The sequence below is a fragment of the Hirundo rustica genome, chromosome 4 (genome assembly GCF_015227805.2).
Source record: "Hirundo rustica isolate bHirRus1 chromosome 4, bHirRus1.pri.v3, whole genome shotgun sequence".
NCBI lineage: Eukaryota > Metazoa > Chordata > Aves > Passeriformes > Hirundinidae > Hirundo > Hirundo rustica.
In genome coordinates, this window is record NC_053453.1 from 35,538,028 (window position 1) to 35,560,422 (window position 22,395).

At 37.3% G+C, this 22,395-nt stretch overlaps 1 protein-coding gene across 2 annotated transcripts; it reads left to right on the forward strand.

Annotated features, from left to right (window-relative positions):
- Window positions 1-339: 339 nt before the first annotated feature.
- On the forward strand, window positions 340-21,934 carry NUP107 (nucleoporin 107). 2 transcript variants are annotated; one of them, XM_040063119.2, is made up of 28 exons: window positions 340-410; window positions 1,124-1,209; window positions 2,220-2,309; window positions 3,053-3,168; window positions 4,027-4,162; window positions 4,704-4,807; window positions 5,280-5,407; window positions 5,737-5,785; window positions 7,001-7,072; window positions 7,556-7,644; window positions 8,410-8,488; window positions 9,434-9,547; window positions 10,447-10,537; window positions 11,682-11,758; window positions 12,281-12,340; window positions 12,690-12,835; window positions 12,947-12,995; window positions 14,099-14,168; window positions 14,608-14,726; window positions 16,348-16,386; window positions 16,820-16,970; window positions 17,967-18,073; window positions 18,986-19,088; window positions 19,269-19,429; window positions 19,620-19,745; window positions 20,410-20,523; window positions 20,810-20,977; window positions 21,587-21,934. In XM_040063119.2, the coding sequence occupies exons 1-28, from the start codon at window positions 403-405 to the stop codon at window positions 21,692-21,694; spliced, it is 2,760 nt and encodes a 919-aa protein (XP_039919053.1). In that variant the 5' UTR covers window positions 340-402; the 3' UTR covers window positions 21,695-21,934. The 2 variants fall into 2 exon arrangements, with proteins under 2 accessions (XP_039919053.1, XP_039919054.1); XM_040063120.2 differs by lacking the exon at window positions 340-410 and adding an exon at window positions 640-751.
- Window positions 21,935-22,395: the final 461 nt, after the last annotated feature.

Here is a 22,395-nt window from a genome sequence, read left to right on the forward strand (position 1 = left end):
GTTGACGCCAGCAGACTGAGTTACACCGGGAGAAACGGGAGGGACGTGCGTTTGCAACTCGGTGAAAACAAACTCGTCATGGCAAAGGCCGGGACAGCAGCTGCTCCGGCCGAATGCGTATGAAACACTTGGCGCGTCTGAGTAGCCCTTAACTGTGCGGTGAGATAACCCCAACAGCACCTGACACTTTTACACTACGGGTCGGTGCTTTTTGAGCTCTGACCCTCAAGGCGGGGTCCCGCGCACTGGCGGAGGAGAGCAGGCGGGGGCCGCTCGCGGACCGCGGGCCGGGCCCGGGGCGGGGCGCACGGGCGGAAGGAGCCCGTGTCCTTCCGGGCCGCGGGCCGGCGCTGGCGGCGGCGGGAAGGCTGAGCCCGGGCCCAGCCGCGCCGGGCCGCCGCCATGGACAGGTGAGGGGCGGCGGCGGCCGGAGCCCCCGGCTCGGGGCCGCGCCCGCTCTGAGACGCGCCCCGGCAGCGGGGAGGGGTGCGCACAGTGCGGGCTGCGAAACGCAGCGGGCCTGCAGCGGCTTCTGAGCGTACCGGAGGCTTTTTGTCACCCGGGAGCTTTAAGTGTGGCTGTTGCATCTTGGGTATATCTTTGGATTAACCGGGAGCTGTGAGTTGCTCGGGGGTCGCGGGGCCGGGCCTTTGCCGGGCCTGCTGAGGTGTGGCCGCTCTGCCTCCACAGCCCACCGGGAGCGGGTCCTCTGCTCCCAGTGACGGAATGGGTATTTTTTATTTTCCCTTCGGTAAGATACGTGAGCTTTCGCAGCCTGTGATGATTGCGTTATCCGAAGGAAGAAATCATGCCGTTCTTTCAATCTTTTAGTTCAAAATTTCATTCTCTACTGTTAAATCTTTTACTAGCCTTTTAAAATTACTATTTTAATAGTAAAATATTAGTTTTGGTGTAGGAGGAACAATGTCTGGGTTTCACGAAAGCTCGTTTCCTTAAGCTGATAAGCAGTGCTAAATTTCTGCAGAGGACACTGGACATAAGTAGTAAGATCAGAGATAACCTAACACTTTAAGTTTCCTGGTTGTGGAGTAACTTTGGCATGAAAATAAGATCTTGGATGTCCTGCTTGAATTCACTTCCTTGGTTTCGGTCTGTTTTGTAGAAATGGTTTTGAAGACATGCCATCTCCCCATGATCCAGAGATGGTCAGACCTGGACGGAAGCAAGGCTCTCAGAAAAGAGTTTCTAGTATCCTTTTTCTATAAAGAATTTTTGTCTTTAACTTATGTGTTTATCAGGTGTATATTTCTAATATTGCTTTGGTTTTCCTGAGTGTATGAACTCAGGTGGTTATCCACCCAGAGAACTATGTGAGCCATAGCTGACTACATTTCTGAGCTTTTGGAAAAGAAAAACAAGTTTTCTTCATTATATCTTAAATTTTATGGTTTTATGCTTATTTGCAGGTATTGTAGTATCAGAGTATTATGATGATCTAGTGTATCTTAACTTTCCATCCACTGTAATGACAAGAGTAGTGCACAGACATAGATTTAAATTTCTTAATTTTTTAAAATTTTAGATAGGAATTTCCTTCCCCCCTTTTTTTACAATAAGGAACCTCCACACACACAACATGTAGTTTGACAGCTAAGATATTGGTATTTTCATGGTTATGATAGCAAAGGAATCCAGTACATTTGCTTATTCTTCTGGGTTTTGCATCTGAAGTAAAGGTAGTGAGATATTTGCCCTGATTGTATTGTGCCTAAGAATCAAGATGTTTCTGAATGCTAGTAACACAAGTTGCTGAAATTTTTATACAAATACTTTTTAGTAAATCATACTTAGAGCACTGAACCTGGTTGCTGATAGGAGAAGGAAAAGTAGAGCAACAGAGCACCTGGAACTGAGAGAGAGAACATTTTAAAAAATGCATTCAGACTCAGATTTTCTTGTAATGGTTGATGTAGCATGAAGCAGCTCCTCATGGGGCAGGAGGATTCTTTTTGATCTGAGCCTCTGTGAAGAGTCCCAGACCTATTGTGTTCATATTTCTGAACTTCAGTTTGGAGTCTCCAGCTTTTAACGTTCTGATGAAACATTTTATGAAACTTTCTGTCTTGCTCTGAAAGACAAGATGTGTAATTTTCATAACGTTTGAGTTCTGACAAAATTTCCTTTCCAAGTAGTCACAGTCATTTGGAATAGATCCAAAAGTGTGTTTAGGAGTGTTTCTTAACTTGTTTATTAATCAGTTCTTACATCCCTGGATGACACCTTTGGAAACATGACGCCCAAAAGCCAGTTTCTTTCCCGAACTCCCAATTCATTACTTCACCAGCCAGGTAAGACTGCGTGCTTGTTTGCTTACTATTGAGTTAAAGGATTTATGTGCTTATACTTAATAACAGTCCATAAGAAGGACATGGATGTGCTGTAATCCAGTGAAGGCCCACAGAGTTGATTAGTGGGTTAAGTGTCTGACATATACGGAGAGACTAAGAAGAGCTGGGATTGTTTGTCCTGGGAAAGAGATTGGAGGCGATCTTGTAAATATATATAAATATTTGATGGGAGTAAAAAAAGAAGCAAGTTTTTCTTGGTGCCTTGAAAAGTCACAACAGGCAATAGGCACAACAACATATACAAGGAGTTCTGTTTGGACATTAAAAAAAAAGCACCCTTTTTTTACTCTGATGGTAGTTGAATGCTGGAACTGGTTACCCAGATGTCTGTTGAGTCTCTGTCCTTGAAGGTAAATAAAGCTGGACAAAGTCCTGAGCAATCTCTTCTAGTTGACACACCTTTGGGCTGCCTTTTGCTTTAAGGGTTTGGAGACCAGTTTCTGAGAAAGAATGAGTAGAGATGTACTGCTCCTTATGCTCGCGTGTGTTCACAATGAACTCTAGTCACTGAAGGTATCTTGCCTATACCTATTTGCTGCATATATACAACCTGCTTTCAGACTTCTATCATAAGTACTTCATAAGTATTGCAGTCTCTGTTAAAAATTTCTTTTGGAAGTTCTGGATAGAGCAGAGTAGCTTTAAATACTTTCTATTTTCAGAAAAGCCTCTTTCTGTTTCAGGTTCTGCATTACATCGCAGCTCCATGAAGCCGTCAGATATGTCTGCCATCCTGGGAACAGGAGGGAAATCTCCTCTCATTCTACCAAATTCTGGACTTTTTGGCAATCTGTCAATGGTAAGATGTTAGAGCATCTTTTTCTCTTTCGTCCCTGTGAAGCATAAGAAACTAAAAGTTTAGTCTTTCTGCGTTGTTTGCTCCAGAGACAAGCTGTGAGTGGTACAAGCTTACTAGTACTGCTATTGCTGTTTACTGCTGGTGTTATTTATTACTGTGTTGTTCTTTGAGATGATGCAGGGAAGAATAATAGAGGTTTACAAGGACTTTGTAAATACAGCATGTGTGGTAAGCTAGTCCTCATAATGTCAGTCTGTGACTACAAAAATCCTGACTATGCTTGTTTACAGATTCTTCAAAGGTAATTGTTTTATGTTAGCAAGTTAAAACTTCGGGATTTTTCTTATTTTAGCATTCTCCAGTATTAGGCTTCACTAGAGTGTTGAAGTTTTGACTTCAAAGAACAAGCTGTTTTGATGATGTTATAGATGGCATTGATTATCTTCTACTGCAGTGTCTTCAGAAGAACACTGATTGGAAAAGTTATCAGTAGGGACCTCTGCAGTATCTTATCTCCATTCATTTTTAAATTAGCTCAAACTAAGTTAATGTGTTTTCTTCTCTCTACATTTTAATTTGTTCTCCTTTTTAGTTGTTTCTGTAGTTTGATACATGCCATTTGTATTTTCATAAATGATCAGCCTTCGGGGCCTGGTTGACTAAAGTGTATACAGAGCTCTTAGCACTGGTAGCTTTTTAATGCATAGTTGCACCTTTTTTAAAGGCAGTTATTTCAATATTAGTTTTTTAGGATTCTCTGTTTATATACGATTCATGTAGAAGGAAAAGAGGCATAACTAAGGCTTGTAATATCTGAGATTACAATTTATTTTCTTTATGTTCTTGTTGTGGTTTTAGCTGGATGAGAGTAGCTGGACGATGGCACTCTCGCCTCAGCAGACAGGGATGTTTGTGAATGCAGACGTGTCCAATATGGCAGAAGATGTCACTATGAGTGCTGTGTTGCTGCGTGAGGATGATCCTGGGGAAGCTGGTGAGACAATCTAAAGCTTTATTAATTGATCCAGTTCTGATTTGTGGGGTATACATATATGTGTCCTTTTTAAAAACTTTCTATATTATTTTGCTGGTATTTCTTAGTCAAAAGCAGTCTAGTTTTAAACGTTATAAAAAATTACACTGTTCCAGTTTATTGGAGTTTTGTGAGTTTGTGCTTTCTATGGAACCTGTTCTGATCGAACGAATGTGATGCTCCACTGATGTGGGAAGCAAAAGCAAACTGGATTAGTTTTGTGGAGATACACAAATAAGTTTGTTGTTGAAATTCTTGCAGGTGGTGTATTTACAACAAAAGTTTTATAACTGGCACAGCTCATAGCTTCTGTATGTCTCACTATCTTAGCTGATAAATACTTCCGACATCTGACATAGTGAGATAGTTCATATCATAATTGTACTCATAAATTTGCAAAAATGAGAATTCTTGTCATCAGAAGGATCTTTTCCTAGCCCAGTGGGGGCTTTTCTACTGTGTTGTGCCTCACTAATATGGCTGTTTCTTATATCTGTCCTAGCTACTATGAGCATGTACTCAGACTTTCTACATTCCTTTCTGAGGCATACATCAACTACCATTTTTGATCTTGTGGATGAGTATGAAAATATTTGTAACAGTCAGGTAAGTAGTTACTTGGGTTTTTATTTAATTTATTTTACATTTCCTTCCCAAAGCAGCGTTGCTTAACAGTTACGGTGCTTAACATACATGCTTTAAATCTTCCAGCTTATGAGTCACTGAGCACTAGAATTGAGTAGCATCTCACTTTCCTCAAACACTGCTTTGGCACAGGAATGTAGCTTGCTGAATACTAAAATTGTCATCTGGCTGCTGTTCCACTGAAAGTGTCAAGTGGCAATAAACATTAGCAGATGTATAAATGTTTTTGTTAATAAGATGGATTAAAATGTACTTATTTCTCACATATATAAATAAATAATCATATTATTTTATAAATAAAATGATGAGTTGAAGAGATAATAATCAAACCCATTTGTTGGAAACATTCAGGATAATAAAAAGGTTGCTGTGATGGCTTTGGAAAAATACACCAATGGGCAGTATTAACTCTGTATAAATTTATTTCCCTCAGGTGAATATATTAGGGAAAATCGTTTATCGGGCAACTCCTGGACAGCAGAAGTTTTCCAAAACTGCCAGTGTCTTGTGGCTTCTCAAGCAGGAAATGGTAACTTGGAGACTGCTGTCCTCCATTTATAGGTAATTCTTTTGAAAAGCACACTACTACATTTTTGTACTGAGATGACTTCCTTGGTTAAATTTTTTATGAGTTTATAAATAGGGAGTCAAGAAATTAAGTACCTATTAGTAAGCTGTTATCCAAGTAGGTTCTGATATAAATTCTGTGTATTCATTATCTATTTTCAAAAATGAAAGTTGTAAATAGGAGTGTTCTTATTACCTTTGCAACTTCTAGCATTTTTAAGAATGTTTTTGTAAAGTTTTTTTAAAGCATTTTTACTTAGGCATTTTGCTAAATTTTCTCAACTTTTGTTTTAATCTTTAGTGTTTTGCACTTCTATTTCTAGAGACAGAATACAGTCTGCACTGGAAGATGAAACTGCATTTGATATCACTGTAAGCATGGACTCTTGGCATTTTTTAAAGTGTTATAAGAAGCTAAATAAGTAAAATATAGACTAAATGCTTGTATTTTACTTTTGCAATCTCAGAGTGGCAGTCATTCAAAATTCAAAAATAAAAAATGAGACTGATTTTTTTCAAGACAATTATTAAATTATTTCATCTATTGTAAAGAGTAAATCTAAATATTCAGTTCTAAAGAGAGAATGGTAGTGTAAAAATTATTGTAAACTATTGTTTGTTTTGTTTCCTTAAATATCCTGAGTTGGAAGGGATGCACAAGGATTGTTGGGTCCTACTCTTGGCTCTGCACAAGATATCCCTAAATTCACTAGAAATAACTCTTTATTCTTAAAGCTGCAGCAGTAACTGTGATGTTCCCATAGGTCAGAGATAATTTTACTTTGCTTAAAAGAACATGTGGTCTCACGCGGTCTAGCCTTTGCAGTTCTGATTCCAGTTTATCTCAGGAGACATCCAGATTTTTTAGCATTCCTGTTACAGCTGCAGTCATCTTGTCTATGTCAATACAGTGCTTCCAGCCTTTGCTGCCAGAATATGCTTAGGAAAGCAAAACAATAAGTAAAGTGACTCTGCCTTTGTAAAATTTATGATTGCAGATCTTTCTTATCAGTCAGAAAATAGCTTCCTTTATATTCCCACTGCTAAGTTGTCAGTGTTAAACACTGGTGTGCCAAAAATACCCTGTTCCTTCCTACCTGTGTTTTTTAGGAAAACATATCTTCTATTCTCTTTTTATTGCAAGTCTAATGAAAGTTAAATTCATGCAGGAGATCAGATAGAATCATCAGGGCTTTGGGGTTGGTATTTTGTTTGTTTGTTTTTCACACTTTTAGATGTTAAATGTGTATGACCTTGAAAAATGTTTTTTTTTAATTTAAAGTAACAAATGGGATATAAGGTAATATGCAGGCAGTCAAGGAATCAATGGATCTACTGTGTGGAATCTTTCTATAGTCATATATTTGTAAATTATGTTCTAATCTCAGATTTACAGATTTTAGTGTAACTGGATATAAAAAATCAAATAAAACAATGTATAAAGCATTTATTTTTTAAAAAGAGGGTGGGAAAAGATAGCAAAACTTGTAGCAAATTTCTGAATTCGTTTGTGTTTGATTTGATATTTCTGGTTTTGTGGAAATTTTCTTTTCCATGAAGTAATAATCAGCTTTTTCTTTTTCTCAGGCCTTAACTGCTAGTGAAAAAACAACTGTAGACAACTTATTTCAGAAAGATTCACTTGTTCGACAAAGTCAGGTATGATGGAAAATTTTTAAAATGAGAATGAAAATAGATTAAGTTTTCATAACACTGATGCTCTGTGCACTTTTTGGGGTTGTTTCTAATCCTTTTTTTTTTTTAATATTCACTCAAGTGTGGTGTATTAATTGTATGCATAACAATGATGCTCCTTAGTTGCTGAAGATCAGAAAGGTTTTTCAGGCTATTTTGGAAAGGATGAAAGACTGAGAGCTGTTGCTGTTTGCAGCATCTGTTACTGTTGAGGTGATTGATAAGCTTTTCAGGAGCACTGTATTAAACTGCAGTATCCAGTGAGAAAGAGAGCTCAAGTGCCAACCACCTTCATATTGGATACTTGAAACACAAGTGAAATAGTCTTCTGGACCTCTCGGCCTTTTGGTTGCCACTTAGATGAGTGGATCCAGAGGTGAGAGGAAGGCAGTGAAAGTATTATTTGTTACATGTTTGTTTTAAAAATGCAATTTAAATTTATTCCAGCTGGTGGTGGATTGGCTAGAGAGCATTGCTAAGGATGAAATTGGGGACTTCTCCGATAATATTGAGTTTTATGCAAAAACAGTATATTGGTGAGTTCAGATTTCCTTCGATTATATACATTTTCCCATCAAGTGTAAGATTCAGAGTCAGAGAATCACTCTTGAAGATCATTGGGTTTTTTAGATTGTTCTCATTCACTTCTTTTCTTTAAATTTATACATATTAAAATTGAGACTTCTTACCCATCCACTGAAGTAAATCTCAGAAGTCAGTTAATGCCTTTTGGGAGGCAAAGATGAAAGGAAAAACCATGAAACCATTTTCATTTAATCTTTGTCTGGCTTTAGTGTTTGCCTAAGATCTTACCATTTTGTGTCATTGACCCTTCACCAGAAGCCATTACTGTCACCTTTTTTATCACTGATGGGTTTTAAGGCAGAAAGGACCAAAGGCTACCTTTTGATGCTAGATGCCTAGAATAAACCTGCTTTTAATGGCTTTTGGAATGATGTGTTTATCCTCAGTTAAATTTCTGTCCTAGACTGACTTTATAGTGAATACTAATGGGAAAGTTCGCTTATGCAGAAATCAGTTAATGGTTGAATACATGAATGATTGAAATAATGGATGCCTTTGAAAGAAATCAAATATAGGCGCATTAATGGTAATATTGTACTTGTTGTGAAATGTTACATTTTCACAACACTAGCAGAGTCCATTGATATATATCAACCAAACCAAGTGTCTGTTCTGCAAACATCCTCACGTAACAAAATATCACTTTCAGTATTTGTCTTATTAAAAGATGTTTGCTAAAAACCACATTTTTCTGTAAAACATTTCACTGCTTTCAGGGATAACACACTACACACCCTGAAGCAGCGACAGTCAAGTACGTACATGGGAAGCTCTCGTCCTCTGGTAACAGAATTGGTAAGTATTATATAAAAATAAGGCTTGGCTTCAAAATGGACTAGAGCGAGTATATATGCTATCTTCACGGATTCCCACCATTTCTTAGATAGTTGTGCTGTCTAAAAGTAGGTGTATTATCTAAAAATTGCTACAGAAATTGTGAGGTGGAGCACCTCAAAAAGTCTGTTCAGGATCACTGTGGACTTTAGTTTTCTTTCAGCAATCACATCCATGCTCCCACCCCCCCCACAAGTACATGTGGTCTGTTCGGTGAAGTAATGGCTTTATTATGACTTTTCATGTCTGAAACAAACTCATGTTCCTAACCAGAAAAGTTTATAAAACTCTTTGGGAGCCCTTGCAGATAAGGGAATGCTGTCTTCATGCTGTAACTAGTAAAATGAAGCCAAGTACTAATGCAATACTTTGAGAGCTCCATAATAAATGCTGATAGGAGAGAAGTCAAGGAAAGAAAGGATTGTCCATTAGAATGAGGTGCCTCAGTGACAGCAAAGCAACCACAGAAGATTAATTCAGTTGGTGAGTGATCTGAGGTATTGTTTGGCTTTAGAAAATCTCTTTAGATTAAATAGAAGCAAGTGCAGCTGTTGTGAAAAACCTTCTCAGATGGAAGGTGGAGGAGGAGAAACAGTCTGGTAGGCAGATAGACAGAAGGATGTTTGAAGGTGAGAAGAGCTGGAAGATAAGAAATTTGGGGCAAATAAAAAGGCGTAAATTACAAGGAATAAATTAATTGCATTGACTCCTTCTGATAGGAACACTGACAGAAGAGGAATAAAATAAATTCGATGAAAAACAGAAGTATCATGCACAATATTACATGGATTGTATAGATTGTTGTGCCAACATGAAAAGTGACTCCTAATCGTAAAGCAGGGCAGGACGTTAATGGAAGAGACATAGAGGTGTTGTGTAGATGAGTGATGACTTTTTTCCTTGCAGGATCCAGATGCTCCTATTCGACAGAAACTGCCACTTGATGATTTGGACCAAGAAGATGATGCAAGGTTGTTGAAGTATCTCTTCACTCTCATCAGAGCAGGAATGACAGATGAGGTAGTGTTAAGTTTTAATTATGTAAACATAAATTTCTTACTGTTAAAGCCAATAAGCTGTGTACTAAAATGTCTATTTAAATTTGGCTTGTAGTGATTCAGTTTTCAATTTGTTGTCAGTACTGACTGCCTAATTAGCATTTTAATCAAACTTTGCTTTTAGTGAAGTAATTTAGGCATAGAATAGATGTTATGGAAAAAATGTAGTTTTGGGTTTTTGTTTGATGATATTTTTTCACTGCTGTGTTTGATACTAGATGACAAGTATCAAACACACAGAATGCTTTAAAGAGCTTCCTAATTGTGTCTCTAATCATCAGTGATTATCAGACATGTATACATAATGATATTTGAGTAATGGGGAGGAAAGGGGATTTGAGATTCTCATGCCAGAGACATTAACTGAGGACTGTGGTTACATGCTCATATTCTGTTCCGATATGGTGCACATCTATTCATTTTCTGATGGTGTGGGAACATGAGCATATTACTGCAGGGCAATGTGAGTAGAAATTTGCAGCTTCAGGTGGGGCTGGGAACGCTAAGAGAACTGGGAAAGCAGGTGCTGCATGAAAACAATAATTAACAAAACAACTGTGCTTTACACTAAACTTACCAGAATGATGCATAACAGCTGTCTAGCTAACAAAGATGAGGCTGTAGCGCATTTCTTACATTGCTGTAAATACTGACTGAAAAACTAAAAATATCAGTGAAAGACAATGACATTTACTTTGAAATCTTTCAATTGTTTTAAGATCCTCTGTGCTTATTTTTCACGTAGTAGAATCTCTACGCAAATTAACTATTTTAATAATATTCACATTTTTAAATTAGAAGAAGAAGCTGGAGGTTTTCCTACCTTGAAGTGTGTTGCTGAGAAAATGCATTATTTTTCAGGCACAGCGCTTATGCAAACGATGTGGTCAGGCCTGGAGAGCTGCAACTTTGGAAGGCTGGAAATTGTATCATGATCCTAACATAAATGGAGGTATCTCTTCCAAAGTGCATTTGAGACAGATAGAAAAATACTAAGATCTTACAGTATCTGTTTGTGGCAGAGAGAAATAGTTCTTTCTTTTCACTTGATGAGCCTTTTGTGGTATTTGGAATATTTTACTGTGTCTGTTGAACATGTAAAAACTAACATGAAATTATTTTAGTTGAAGGTGAGTTCATTGAATCCATCACATATGCTAAAGCCACTTTTTTTCCTTAAAGTCAGGCATAATCACTAGGAAATAGATGTCTCAGAGTTCTGCACAGATCTTCTCCACCTCCCTATAATACTTGGGTCTGTATTTTCTTAACATCTGGCTTATGCCACCTGGCACACATTTTGTTGCTTACAGACTCAAATTGGACTATACACCCAGCTTCAGAAAGGTGTAGTAGGACTAGAGTTCGGCAAATGTAAATGCAGGAGAAAGAGATGCTTTTAAAATATTTGAAAATAGTAAAGTACTTTTCTCCTTAGTTCCTTGCACATGGTTCCCCATTTATAACACAGTACCTTGCTTCTCTCTGTGTTCATTACATTGCAGGGTTTAGCAAGGAATTTAAGAATGAGTCTAAATGTTCTTTATAACTGGGTGTGAAAGGCTTAATGCTTTCCTTCTTTTCAAATCCTGATAGCCTGTAGCTTTTATCTGCAAGCCACACCACTGCCCTAGCTTTTTTTTGAGTTTGCCTACCTAACCTGTTGTTATGCAGGTAAAAATGCCTGTGCAGATGCAAAATAGCAGCGCTGAAGCAGTGGCATTTTTAAGAAGCTTTGATTAAGATATAAAAATTAGGTTTTTTCCCCTTAACTTTGTTTTTTTCCCAAATGGAGACACTGTAGATATGTTACAGTCAAAAGTATTATTTTTTTTTTAAAGCTAGATAGCAGCCAAGTTTTTAAATTACTGTAACTTATAGAGCAAATTCACCAAACTAGCCAGAAAAGCCACCTTGCAGTCCAGTCAAAAGCGTCAAAATACTTTAGGAAGAGTTCTAAAGGGATTGAAATTGGGCAATAAAAAGAAAATAGACTTCACCATTTTTTAGACATTACTGGATTCTCATTTTTTAATAACACTTTTTTCTTCCTTTCCCCCTCTTGTGCTATTTTTTAAAATATTCTTTGCTTGCAGGAAAAGATCTGGAGCCTGTTGAAGGCAATCCATACAGGTGCATTTGGAAAATAAGTTGTTGGCGCATGGCTGAAGAGGTGAGACAATGCTGATTTTCTTTCTTTTAATACATAAATTTGAACTTTTATAAACTCTGAAATGGGATTTTAAGTAAACATACCCACTCTGTGTTTGCTGCTTAGAGGATTCACAGTTCATGCTTCTAAGAGGACTTCTGAAATACCATATATATGTATTGTGAGAAATCTACATAATCAGCACTGCTTTTCAGGAAACATCTGCCTTTCTTTTCTGGTTGAAAATAAAACCACTGACACTGACTTTCATCTTGACTTAATTAAATGGGAAAGAGAAAACATCATTTGCTTTCCAGGTCAATGTAAATTTTTCAGTTAAGTTACAATGGCATGCTAGTGAAGGGAAAGTCACTTGCTATTCTTATTTTGGCTCCTTGTATATCCTGTGATTTTTCCAACTTTTCTTGGAATCTGTTAGATGGAACATTTTGCAATGGATTAATCTCTAATAAAATGTAAAGTGACTAGAAAACTTAAATGCTTTGTAATTTAAAGTTTGGTTGTTTTTGCTGTTTATTTTAGGAGCAGTTTAATAGATATGAAAGAGCAATCTATGCAGCCCTGAGTGGAAACCTCAAACAGGTATGTCAAGCCCCCTAGTTAAGCAGTGTTTGGTAGTTGTGCATTTCCTTTCTCATATGTGACAATGAAATCATCAGAATTTTTGCAGTTATTGTTTTCTGTACTTTTAAAGATCTAATAAACAGAAAAATAGCAAACATTGCTGCTTTAGGAGACATGCTCTTTGTAGTACTGACGTGTCTTAACTGAATATATGACAGACTTTTCAGTCAAGGAAAGGCTGCTGTTTAAAGTGATTACTGCACTGCTTGGTTGTTTGAAAATGTGATCCTAAATTATAGTTGCTCTGTTTGGGTTTTGATGTTTCTCCATCTCTTGATAATTTTTACTCTGTTTTTTTAATATGTAGCTTCTTCCGGTTTGTGATACCTGGGAAGATACTGTTTGGGCATATTTCAGGGTCATGGTGGACACTCTAGTCGAGCAGGAAATACGAACTTCAGTAGTAACTGCAGAGGAGATGGAAGAGCTCCCTAGAGATTATTTAGAAACAAAGTAAGTTTCAAGTAAAATTATGCCACTGCTACACTCAACAAAGCATCCTGTATGGAATGTGTGTGGAATATTCAAGGTAACGTTTTTCGTCTTTTATCTCTTGCTTTAAAGCTGGACTTCAGAAAAAGTTTTTGAAGAACTTCAGGCAACAGACAAAAGGGTACGTAATAATTGCAGTTTCTCCTCACTGCTTACCATTTTTAATTGTTCACTGGGTTCTGCTATTTACTGCACTCTTAAATGAAATGCTCAGATATGCGCAATGATTAATTGGTTTCATATTTTCTATCCCCAAACATTTGTGATTTCCCAATTCCAGTAGATTTTTCTTCATGCTGCTACCTCCTAACAGTGAAAGCGATATAGTTTTATGTTGCTCTGCCCTGTGTCTGCCAAACTAGCTGGGTGTGCTGAGGAAACAGATGACTGTCAAATGTTGTCAGATGTACAAAGCAGACAGAGTAACTCAACTATTCAGCGCTTCAGCAAAATGTTCTAAATCGATTACATTCCATTTCATTCATAGGAAGTTTGTGTGCATATTTCAGAGCAGGCCTTTCAAAATTTAAAAACATATTTGCTTAGACTGTGACACTTTGTTACTTTTAGCACTCAAAATACTCAATTCATGTAAGATGGGGATACATAACTTACAGGTTGATTTTGCAGTGATTAAATTGAAGCTACACTTACTTTTATTTGATGGAATGGACGCAGCATTTATCGTATTGCTAAAACAAAGACAGGCAGTCAGCTACAGCCAGGTGTATTTGCCATTGTAGCATAGTGCAATCCTCACCATAGAGCAAATTTATAGATGTGTTTGGATTGCATTTCTTACATTAATGCATTGATTCCTCTGGGGAGAGGGTGGAGTTTCTTCCTGAAGTAACTATCACAGGCCTTTTCTTTAAGGATTTATACATGTTGCTTCTTCTATGATTTTGTAAATCTTATCTGTAACATTATTTTTCATTCTTCTCTTCAGAGCAAAAAGCCCTCAGTGTTGGATGTCTTCCATGAAAGTATTAACTGCACAGATCTATATTCCAGTTCTTTCTTTCAGTTTGTCAATGTTCCTGTAATTAGATGTGGAGACAGCAAGTGCCTTTTCTCTTGCTCTTTATGAAGAATGCCCTTTGAAATAGGATAGATTTTTTTTTCCCCTGAGGAATCTTTGCTTTATTTATAAGTTTGTTTTCTTCATACATTATGCTAGGAGATTTATTCAAAGTTTAAATTTTCTCTTTTTTTTGTCTCCAGAGGGTTATAGAGGAGAATCAAGAACACTATCATGTGATTCAGAAATTCATTATACTTGGAGATGTGGATGGTAAGCATTTCTCTAAGTGATTTTTTTTATTGTCAACTGACTGCATTATTTTGAGGAAACTTTCCAGAAACGTCTGTATGAATGGATTTTTAGAAACACACAGTAGGCAAGCTCTGCATTAAAGCTATGCTCTCATCAAGAATTGTAGGGACAGTTTGACCTATGTGGTAGTATTCAAAGAAGTAATGAAATCATGTAAATGTGTCAGGATACATGCCAGACTATAGCTATAAGTTCTTCTGAGAAATGGTGGAATGCACACAGTACATTTTTAAGCCAAACAGCTACATCTTTCCGATATTGTTGCTGTTCTGTTTGGTCGGACTTCCGAGACTAAATTATATTTTTTGAATAAATGCATGATTTTGAAATATTTTTTAGGTTTTTTTTATTTTTCTCCCTGGTATGGCTAATGCAGACATTTCCTTGGTGGTTATAGGTTTGATGGAAGAAGTCAGCAGGTGGCTATCCAAAGACAGAAGTGTGCTCCCAGGACACCTCCTTCGTTTCATGACACATCTTATTCTGTTTTTCCGCACTTTGGGTATGCAGACTAAGGTCAGTTCACCTGTACTTGATTTGGTGTCATAGCAGTAGCCAGTCTTTGAAGTAGAAATGCTTGTGTGCAAATACATAGACAACACAGAGTGATAGTAAATTTCTACCAGACTGAGGAGGAGCTGCGTGCTTAAATAGTGTATGTGTTGATCTTGGAGCCTAAAAGAGAAAAGAGCATCCTCCTCCCTTCCAGCTGAGCTTAAAAATTGGGTTTTGAGGATGGTGGATTTTACTCAGAGGCCCTTTGTTGAGAAGGTCCTGAGTCAAACTTCAGTGTTAGGCTTATTCATAGCAGCCAAGATGTCTTGAATATAACCTATTCTTATAGACAGTTACTGGAACGGTGCCTATTGCTGCTGTAAGCTCATAAATGCCTTTGCTTGAGGTTATTAGTACCAGCTGAAACTTTCTTATTATCTTCAAGTATAAAGTAAGTATAGCCTACTACCTACCTGGTCTACTTATGCTAAATACACAGAAGGGTCACACAGCTGTAATTACTAATTTCTGACAATATCACAAGTAATTTGGGGCTCTCCTTTTCTTCTGTTTTAAAATTTAGAAGCTGTTATGTGTCAAGTAAGTTTCTAAATGTAACCTCTTTTGGGAAGACACAAATGTGTGTTTTCATTAGATGATTTAAATACAGCTCTGAGTTAATTGTTTATTCATACTTCAATCGTTGCTTGAGTTCCTTGGGGAAATTTGTTTTGAAGTCAGTTAACATTTAGCTAAATAAGAGGAGTGTGTGTGTATATATACATACTAATTTTTTAGCCAGACTCAAAATTTTATGGACTAGGTATTTAAGCTAAAGTGCAGTAGAACTAGCCATTAGCGTATGTTTGGCAGAAGGGACAAAAAAGGTGCAATTTCCTGCATGAAATCCATTGTGGGAATTTGTAACAGTTAATTCTGCCTTTACAGTTTTTGAGTAGATGAATTTATTGTATCATTACTCAATCAACCCTCAGTAGTCTTCACAGGGAAGAGGCAGAAGCGCAAGCTTTTATGATGTTCATTGTATATTGATTGTATACAGTTCATATATATATATATATATGCTTAGATGAAGGTCTTCAATCTACACAAATAAAATTAAAATGATAATTCCTGAGAGCAACAAACACTTGAGTCTTTGCTAAAGCAGTTTCAGGCACTTGGACTATAGTGGTTGTTTAGTATAGGCTATTCCAGATGAGTCAGGTGATATTTATACCCTATTACATTATCATTTTCTATAATAAAACAGGGTATGTAGTACACTGCAGTAGTAATCTGTGTACCTGATATTTTGTTTATTAGTTAAAAAAATATGGTAAAATGGAAAGATTTAAAAATCATGTAAAAAGTAACATTCCAGTTAGACCAAAGACTATATTATCCAGTTGCTGAAAAAAAAAATCTTGGAACACTAAATCTTTGAATCAAAAGACATGCTTTTTTAATCATGCTCCAAGAGAAACAGTTCTTCCGGTTGAGCCTGTTTGTGTAGATTACTGAAGCAGGAATAAGCAAATAACCTTGAGTCTGTTTTAATAGTGATAGCCTGTCAAGTACCTTTTATTTTTTTTTCCACATTATCTGATTTATAATTTAATTTATATTTGTTTGCAATAAGGAGGAAGTTTCTGTTGAAGTCCTGAAGACCTACATCCAGGTAAGCTTTCAGAAATACTGTTTATTTTCTCTAATGTAATGTAGATGTAAAGGAGGAAGAAAAGCAGACTTAAGGGTACAGGATGATAAGAGCTATGATGCAGCTAAGGCTCTTTTCTCAAGAGATACATGGAAGCTTGTCTAATATGCAAAGTCTCTGTCAGCAGTTTTTAAATAAGAGACAGTTTTATTGATCCTTGTTTAGAAGTAGAGTGGAATCTTCCTGTATTGGAATAAAATAATCATGAATTTGTTACACATTTCTGGGTTTACCCAGTACATGTTTCTATTTAAATGTAAACACTTAGGTATTTACGCTAAGGAATATAGTATCTATATCTGTTATATGTATTTATATATTAGTGGTTATTTTGTATATATTTGCTTCTGATATATTTGCTTCTCATTCTGTGTGTTTGCTTGGTACTGTGCAGCGGTTGGTGTCTGAGAAGCACACAGATTTAATAGCATTTTATGTCAGCCACCTGCCCCCAGAGCTTGCTGTGGCTCAGTATGCGTTATTTCTTGAAGACGTTACTGAGAGTGATCAACGCCACCACTGCCTTGAATTAGCAAAAGAAGCAGGTGAGAGACCCTGATAGTCCATTATCATTTTATATCCTGGGTTATTTTGAGTTTTAGTTTTTGCTCCAAAACCTAGCTATGAACGTGATACTCTTTCCTTCCTATGTCTGTTTTTCAGTTAAATAACATTAATTTGCTAATCACTTCTTCAAGTAGGCGTATAGGTGTTTTCATTAACCTGGAATTGTTTAAACTAAATATCACTGCCTCTGGGATATGTCCAAACACACCGGGAAGTAAGTGCCAGCTGCCTGTCTCAAATACATGTTCTGAAGCTTGACGTGGTCATATTATTCCAGAGAACTAATTATAAAAATACATACTTCTTTGTGGATTTAGGAAGGTTATGAGTATCTTAATTTTTTTTTTTCTATTTATAGTGCTTTTTCTTAGCCATGGTGGGTTGCTTGCATTAGTTGTAAACTTCCTCCTAGGCCTGTACATGAAACTAGAAGGGATTACAATGAAGCAGCACACTGTCCATTGCTTGACAACGCCTCTGTGCCACTCAGAATACACAAAGAAGCAGATTTCCTGCAGATCTCAGTGTCTTAACTTCAGTCATTTTTCAATCATTTTCTTTTAAACTCAGCTAAGGTTTCAAAAATAAAACATCCTGCTTAAGCATCTGTAAAAGAGCTATTCTGAGCTTTTCCTGGTACATTCCTGTCAAATCACAGTCTTGCTGTCAGAATTGTAGGAATCAGTGATCTCAGCAGATAAATCTCTATACTGTCTTCAGCACAGACTGAAAAACTTAATAATTGTCTTATGCTCATATTTGATATTCTTTGTTACATCAAATTTCATTCTTGTAAAATACCTGCAATAAATTACATAGCACAAAAGCTTATGATTTATTTTGTCAGTATGTGTGTGAACAGACTGATAAGAATTACCAGTAGTAAGGAATGACATCAACAACTGGAGTCTGAAATTCAGTTTCTGTCAAGTTTGAATTCATGGTAGTTCTTACACAGTTCTCTTTTAACCCAGGTCTGGACGTTGCAACCATAACAAAAACTGTTGTTGAAAACATCCGCAAGAAGGATGCCGGGGAGTTCAGCCACCATGACCACGTGCTGGACACAGGCACAACAGAGGTGAGTGCTTCGCAGAGCGGATAGTCCGATTTGCAATCAACTATGGGCTCTTTGACCATGTATGAGCCATATTTGTCTTTCAACTATGGTGAAAATTGCCTTGAAAAATCCTATGAGGGAAATGCACTTTTCATGTGACCAAGTGAGGATATTGCACGAATCTGTAACTCTGGTTCTACTTCTCCTTGCTCTTTGGGTGTGTGCTTATCAGCAGCCCTACCTGTATACAAACATTAAGTGAAGGTCAGGCCCTTGAAATGACTGCAGCACCCTGTGTTGTAGCTGGGAGTAGGATGTTGTTGTAACCTCTACGATTTATGAGGATTAATACTTTAGATCTCAAATGTATGGCATTTCTACATCAGACACTGCTTTTGCTGACAGTTTCCTTGTCACTGCTATTGAGCATTGGTTGGATCCAAATCAGTGCTTTAGGGACAGCAAGGTAATGTTAATAGGCTCTATTCAAAGTACTGTTTAGAAAGCAACTGATCATCTGCAAATTTGTGGTAATGTTTTTGCTGTTCAGTACAAAGTTTAAGCTCCCTAAGGCAAAAAGGTAGTTTATCTAACACAAGAGCTGGAAAACTGTGGTTGCAGGTTGATGGTGCCCCTGTAAGATTATAGCAAGAACTCCTTAAACATGTTGGTAGTGTATTTGTATTAAAATTTGAGGAAAATGCATCGTAATCCATTAAAAATGTTTAGAGATGATGGACATTTGAAAACACTTAGAAATTAAATTTTTTATTATTCCACATAGCAGAGATTTTCTAAGCTTTTGAATAAAGTGAATCTTGTTACTATGTTGTAATGCTTTCAAAACTTGTGTATTTCCCCGACCAGATCTAATGTGTGTTATATCAGTTGTGTGCTTCAAATGGTGGTGAATCTCTTTGTTGGTTTTTACAGGCAGATCAGCTGAAAATAGATGTCATTGACTGGCTCGTATTCGATCCTGCGCAGAGGGCAGAAGCACTTAAGCAAAGCAATGCAATCATGAGGAAGTTCTTGGGTACTAAGCTTCACAAATATTGTAGACTTATTTTTAAATGTCGGGTTTGTTCTCATTGGCTCTTGGCACTATATTTGATATAACTTTGAATCTAGTCTGTTAAAAAGCATGGGTTTGCCAGCTTAAGAAGATAAGATACGGAAATTGCAAAGCTCTTATACCCAGTTCACATTCTCATAGCATCCAAGAAACATGAAGCTGCAAAAGATGTGTTTGTGAAGATTCCCCAAGACTCTATAGCAGAAATATATAACCAGTGGGAGGAGCAGGGAATGGATACTCCACTTCCAGCTGAAGATGACAATGCTATCCGGGAACATTTATGTATTCGTGCATATTTGGTGAGTTTCAAATATGCAATATTCCAAGTTATTATTTAGAAATACTGGTGGCTTTGCCTTGGCGGTGAAACTAGCTTTGTGCATTTGATTTAATTTCTGATTCTTTTATGCATTAAACCTGTGCATGTAATGAAATTCTGGTTATTAGATTAGTCAAAAATACCCAAACACTCTTTCCAATGCAATCCAGGAAGCCCATGAGACCTTTAATGAATGGTTTAAACACATGAACTCAGCTCCACAGAAGCCTTCCTTGTTACCACAAGCAAGTTTCACTGAAAAAGTGGCCCATGAACATAAAGAAAAGAAGTATGAGGTAGGTGGAAGTCCACCTTATTTACTGTAAACTTTTACGTTCTTACTTTAGAGGCAGTCTAATTTAATGAAAGAGAGTAGAAGACTGCTACTTCATATTATTTAAGGATTCTATTATAAATTATTTTTATGTTGTGAGAGAGTGAGGCAATAGAATAATAAGGCCACTGCACAGTAAATTCTGTTTTTTTAATGACTCTGCTTTACATAAAATATTGTAATATAACAGTAAATATTATGTGTTGATTGTCAGTGTTAGTAACAAATGTGAGTGCTTGATTTTGCTATCAATTCTATTAAGTATTATCACCTTTTATTTTCTAAAAGGTGCTGCAATTTTGTTTTGACTGAAGTTCTTTTTGCAGTTCTGACCAGTAAAAATATACCGTATTCTGTGAATATAAACATCTGTTTTATAAGCATGGCAGAATAGGTTGTTTAAAACTATATTCCTCTAGTGGCTTTGCTTCTGAACAACCTGCCTGACTCTCTGGACAGGGCATTAAGCAAGGATGCAAATAGCTGTTAGCAGAGGCTTATAAATTTTAGCCACTAGCTGAAGATTCTAATTTGAATTGGAGCTGCACTGCCTATTGCAGTCGGTTTTAAAATAGCCTTGGAAATTGTCCTGTTCTGCAGTAGTTTATTTTTTGTTTCTTTGCCAGATGGATTATGGCATTTGGAAAGGCCTCTTGGATGCTCTCACAGCTGATGTTAAGGAGAAGATGTACAATGTGTTGCTGTTTGTTGATGGTGGATGGATGGTTGATGTCAGAGAGGTAAAATGAATTTGTATGTCATGACGCAGACCACAAAGCACAGATGATACGTAGTTGTACCTTTGTGACATTTGAGTTTTGTGTGTTCCTGCTTAGTTGGCTCTGGCCTTGCTGTGAGCATTTCGAGCTTGCTCCCCTTAGTTCCCATACAGACCATATCTGACAGTCCACTCCAGGCTGCCTCGGCCAGTTTTCTGCCTCTGACTGCACTAATGGCGTGGTTATGCCGAGTTGCCTGTTAAAGGTAGAATTTCATAACACTAATACGTTATTTTGCTCTGGTAAGGATGCCGAGGACGACCCTGAGCGAACACACCAGATGATCCTGCTGCGGAAGCTGTGTCTGCCGATGATGTGCTTTCTGCTGCACACGGTGCTCCACAGCACGGGGCAGCACCAGGAGTGCCTGCGCCTCGCTGACATGGTCGCCTCGGAGCGCCACAAGCTGTACACGGTGAGCTGGGCAGGGCTGCAAGCAGCCTGCCTTACATTAAAAGCTCTGTGGGTTGGCTGTGGAAAAAGCTTCTGTATAGAGAGGAAGACACCATATGTTCCTTAACATCATAGGTTTCTTTATCACTTCCCATTCACTGCAGTAGCAAAACTACATAACTACTAGTTTTTGGATGGGGGCTATTGAATTTTAACTTCATGATCTTAAAGGTCTTTACCAGCCTAAATGATTCTATGATTCAGTAGTTTAGCTGTAGAATTGTAATTGATTTCTTTATTTCCATTACACTTCAAACACTATATAAGCAGGTTTTGGTTTAGAGCATTTGATTTACCCATGACCCTCTTTGCCTCCAAAAGCCTGAAAAACCACCCCAAAATAAGATAGAGCTATCTTGAGCTTACCTTCAAGTTTTGGATGCTGCTACTAACCTCCTGTCTTACTAAATGGCCTTCTGGAATGCCTGATTGTCATATTATCTTAAATAGAAATAAAAAAATCAAATAGAAAAATAGTAACTTAATTAACCACCACTTATTTTTTGTATCAGTGCTACTCATTGCAAATAAATATAACTATGTTGTTTGGTTTCTTATTATTTATTCGTAGGTATTTTCAAAAGAAGAACTCCGAAAGCTTCTACAGAAGCTGAGGGAGTCTTCTCTGATACTTCTGGACCAGGATCTTGATCCTTTGGGATATGAAATTCAGTCATAAGTTTTCATGTAGATACTTGCAGAAACTTCTGAGCATGGACATTCTGGTTATTAACAAAACAAACAAGAGACCCCAACAGAAAGAAACATTACTTGGACAAAGTGTTCTCTCTTTGTGGGGTAAAAACCCCCAGCCTTCAGATTTCAATTTAAACTTGAAAAAAGTATGACCAACTTCAGAGATGTTATTTGTTATACAAGCTTTTTCATATATTTTTTTCCTAATAAAAGTGCTTGAAAATGAGAAAATGTTTGTTCATTGTAATCTAAAATGTCATTATATAGCTTTGGTGATTGTATGAACCTCCTTAATCTATTTGCTGTATGCCAAAAAGAGCTGCCTGTAGACTGGAAACAGTACTTAGCATTAAAATGTGCATGGATACGTGGGGAAAAAAAGTGAGACTGCCAGAAGGAGAAAGTAGGGGAGAAGAAAACAGACACGCAGAAGGAAAGGAAAAGCAAAAAGCAGAAGTGAGGGGTTACTTCCAACCCTTGAGCAGAGAAGGTAGCTTTGCTTCATGGCTCGTGCTGTTCTCTGGTATATGAAGGAGTTGCTATAATGCTGATGAAATCCTGAACTGGAGGAAAGAGGATCATATATTGAAACCCCCCTGTTTGAGATTTTGTAGTTTATTTTGAAAGCTTGTTCTGTCCCTCTTTGCATGTGTAAACATATGTTTAGCTGCCTTTCCCCTAAGA